We start from the raw sequence: 3,406 nt of genomic DNA, 5'->3' as shown, positions 1-3,406 counted from the left end.
CTCACTTAAAATACCCCAGCCCACATATAAGAAGCCTTATTATTTAGCTAGAACCTTTACCTACTAACTCTTATTCGGGTAACTAAAAATCTATGAACTCGACTAAACCACCTCTATTAAGGATAGCATAATGAATTTCCGAATTGATTAGCTACCAATAAACCGGAAATCACAATATAAAATTACTTACTAGGTTCGGGGTGTATCAGGATCAGTGGTTTCCAAATTAATCTTGGAGTTGGAGAAATTTTGGATGCTGAAGCCTGGGGTCTTTTTCAGGGCCTGAAGCTTGCTGTTAGCTTGAATATCAAGAACCTTATCATTGAGTCCGATTCTGCAATCTTGGTCCAGCTGATGAATAACTCTGAGTTTGGCAATCATCCTTTTGGATCTCTTCTTTAGGGATGCAGTAGCTTGATGAATAAGACGGAGAGTGCCACCTTATCTCATATCTTCAGAGAATGCAACTCTACTGCTTATGCCTTAGCTAAATGCAGTATTTCTCGTGAGATTAGTCTTGTCTGTTTTGACAGCCCTCCTGCTCATGCTGCTGATGCATTCTTAGATGACTTGTGCGCTGTTTCTAAAGCCAGAAGAGCTGGCAACTGTTTTAGCATCTAGTCTTTGTTTTTCTTTTGTTTGTGTCTTTTAGACACCTTCTGTGACCAAAAAAAAAAAATTTAGGAGACGGGAGGGGAAGTGGGTTTGGTAGACTGTCACAACAGTTTTAGATGATTATAGTACTATTTGGTATTTGGAGAACCAAAAAGGTATGGCTGGAAAATTCAGTAGAAGAACCGAATAGCTATTGCTCCCGTGAGGATATGACAACAGACCAGCTCGAAGAAGACACAGTTCAGTGTACCAAATTTCAGAAGCAATGCAGAATCTACAGCTGTATTTTTCGAATCATGCATTCTATTTCCATCTCTCTCTCATAATTCACCTCACCTACAACGTAACGTGCAAAGGTCTGCAATACTCCAAATACCCAACATGAAATTGATCACAAGCATGGTGGCCACATATGTAGATTGCATATTTTACATTACCTTTCTTCATTTGACAAAGAGCTTCTTTATTCTTTCTTCTCCTTTGTATTGAGAACTTTGATTCTCATATCAAGCCTTTCTTCATTTGACAAAGAGCTTCTTTATTCTTTCTTCTCCTTTGTATTGAGAACTTTGATTCTCATATCGAGGTCTATCATGCAATTGGATCTAGGCTGGTTATATGTTACACTAACTTAAATTTCATAGAACATTCCTCATTCTTACATAAGCTGTTGCACAAAAAATTATATGAAACTGAGGCAGCAAAATTAAACCATATTGCAGGAAGATGATTCAGACAAAATGAGCTTCTTCACTCCAATATTGCAACACAAATGTTCTCTGCTTGATTTTGTAACCATCAAAATACAGAGCTCAAACAGATAAACAGATGCGAAGTAATCGATCTATTGCACAATTCTAGTACATTGAGGACCTATCTCTAAAACCTAGATATGCTAATGTAAACCCAAAAAGCACAGGGTCTCTGTTAGTCTGTTTGCATTAGCAAAACCTAAACTCAAGGTAGACAGATTACCCATGTATTATAGGAGGCAATGAGCAAAAGACTGGTAATCAAGGGCAGCAAAACCAGTTGATGAGAAACTTTATTGCTGCCATTCAGATCTTGACTAGGTCCCAACCCATATGATGCTGTTGATGAACTCGAACTTCTATTGCTCCCAGACAAGCTGTGCATTCGTCATTAAACACTCAATTATACAACAAATTTTGTGCCAAAAACAAACTATTAGTAAATGATTTCTATGTTCTTGTACTAATGTGACAACCTTAAAACATCGAGATTTGCCCAAATGGTCCAAACTCAATTGCAAGAACTCAAAAAACTAAGAACAGTTATTGCAATATGTTTACCTGGATGGCATCTTGCAATTACCAAAACCTGATATCACAAACAAAAGACAAAAGCTCTTCACTGTTAGATCCAAACCCATTCACAACAGATCTAATTCTCCAAACGAAACAGAGAAAACCAACAAAGAAACAAGAAGACGAAGTGATACAAGTAAACGGAGCACACGTACTGGGATTTAAAGATGTCAGAGCAGCAGTGTTATCGAAGTTGCAGCTGTCATCGGTCATGCCGTTTTTGAGGAAGTAGTCGTTGAAGGCATAGGAGGCAGTGTTCTGGATGTCGGAAGCGTCGTAGCAGGGTGCGCCTGGCTGGATTGGGCTGCAGTTGGCGCCGCCGGCCCCGCAGGCCCAGTCAAGAGCGGACTGGAGGGCAGAGTCCTCGGCGTTGTTCTTGGCCACGCACCAGAGCTCCGTCGTGACTACGCTGTTCTGGGCGGTAGATAGGGCGGCGAGCGAGAGGAGGAGGAGAAGAGAGAGAAGGAAGCTTGTGCGCATTTTGGGGGGAGGAGATGAAGTGAAGCTGGGTTGCAGCTTTTAGAGGGAGAAGAGAAGAGAAGAGAAGGGGCAAGAATGATGTAGCCGTTCTGATGGTTTGGTTAATTACTTAATTTATTGAGAGGGGAAATATGGAGAGGAAAAGTGACCGTTACTGCTACGAGAGAGAGGGAGGGTGGGGGAGTGAGATCGACAAGCTGAGACACAGCTAGTGAGAACGCCACCCAAGTGCTACTGACCTTGACTGCTCGAGTCTTTCAGTTTCTGTCTCTCTCTTTTTTTTTTTTTGTGATCAAGTCATTATTTCAGTTTTTTCATTTTTAAAAAATAAGACAACTTTTAATAAATTCTAAGTGAAATACTATTAGCATCTGTGAGTTTGTTGCTATATTTTAGGAAATTTAACCGTTCATATAGCATTTGTGTTCCAACAGTAAATAGTTATTTGAAGTTATTTAATAAGTTTTAACCAATCATGACTTAACACGTGAACAAAATAAAAAAAAAGAATATAGCTACTTTTACAATATATGATCCAATTGCTAAATTTATCAATTTATCTTAGCAATTGTTAAAAAAAAATATAGTTAACTTCTAAATTATTATGCTGGAGTTCAGTTTTGTTACAAAAATGTATATTCATGTTAGCAACTCTGCTGGAGATGCTAACATGCTCTAACATTAGACAACTTAACCACTCCTCACTCCTCAGTAATTGCTTTTGTTGCAACGGTGGGTTTTGCTTATCGAGCGATCAATAATCCGACATCCTCTGCCTGTTTAAGAGAGACTGTATGCATCAAATGGATTTCGCCGACCCCGAGTTGTGTTGAATTCAACTTTGATGGCTTGGTGTTGGATGGTCCTTCTGGTGCTGGCTTAATTCTAAGATATTAATGATGGGTATCCCTCTAGCAGCTGGTGCTCAACATCTATATTCATTAGATGTTCCAATGTTGAAATGCCTCACACTTAAAGACAAT

General features: G+C 39.3%; 1 protein-coding gene across 1 annotated transcript; it reads right to left on the bottom strand.

The window, feature by feature from the left end:
* Window positions 1–1,376: 1,376 nt before the first annotated feature.
* On the bottom strand, window positions 1,377–2,590 carry LOC101300740 (glucan endo-1,3-beta-glucosidase-like protein 1-like). Its single transcript, XM_004303111.1, has 3 exons — window positions 2,099–2,590; window positions 1,929–1,956; window positions 1,377–1,744 (listed from the first exon to the last, which is right to left on the bottom strand). The coding sequence occupies exons 1-3, from the start codon at window positions 2,421–2,423 to the stop codon at window positions 1,573–1,575; spliced, it is 525 nt and encodes a 174-aa protein (XP_004303159.1). The 5' UTR covers window positions 2,424–2,590; the 3' UTR covers window positions 1,377–1,572.
* Window positions 2,591–3,406: the final 816 nt, after the last annotated feature.

This window comes from Fragaria vesca, linkage group LG6 (assembly GCF_000184155.1).
Source record: "Fragaria vesca subsp. vesca linkage group LG6, FraVesHawaii_1.0, whole genome shotgun sequence".
Lineage (NCBI taxonomy): Eukaryota > Viridiplantae > Streptophyta > Magnoliopsida > Rosales > Rosaceae > Fragaria > Fragaria vesca.
This window is presented reverse-complemented; position numbering and strand designations above follow the sequence as displayed.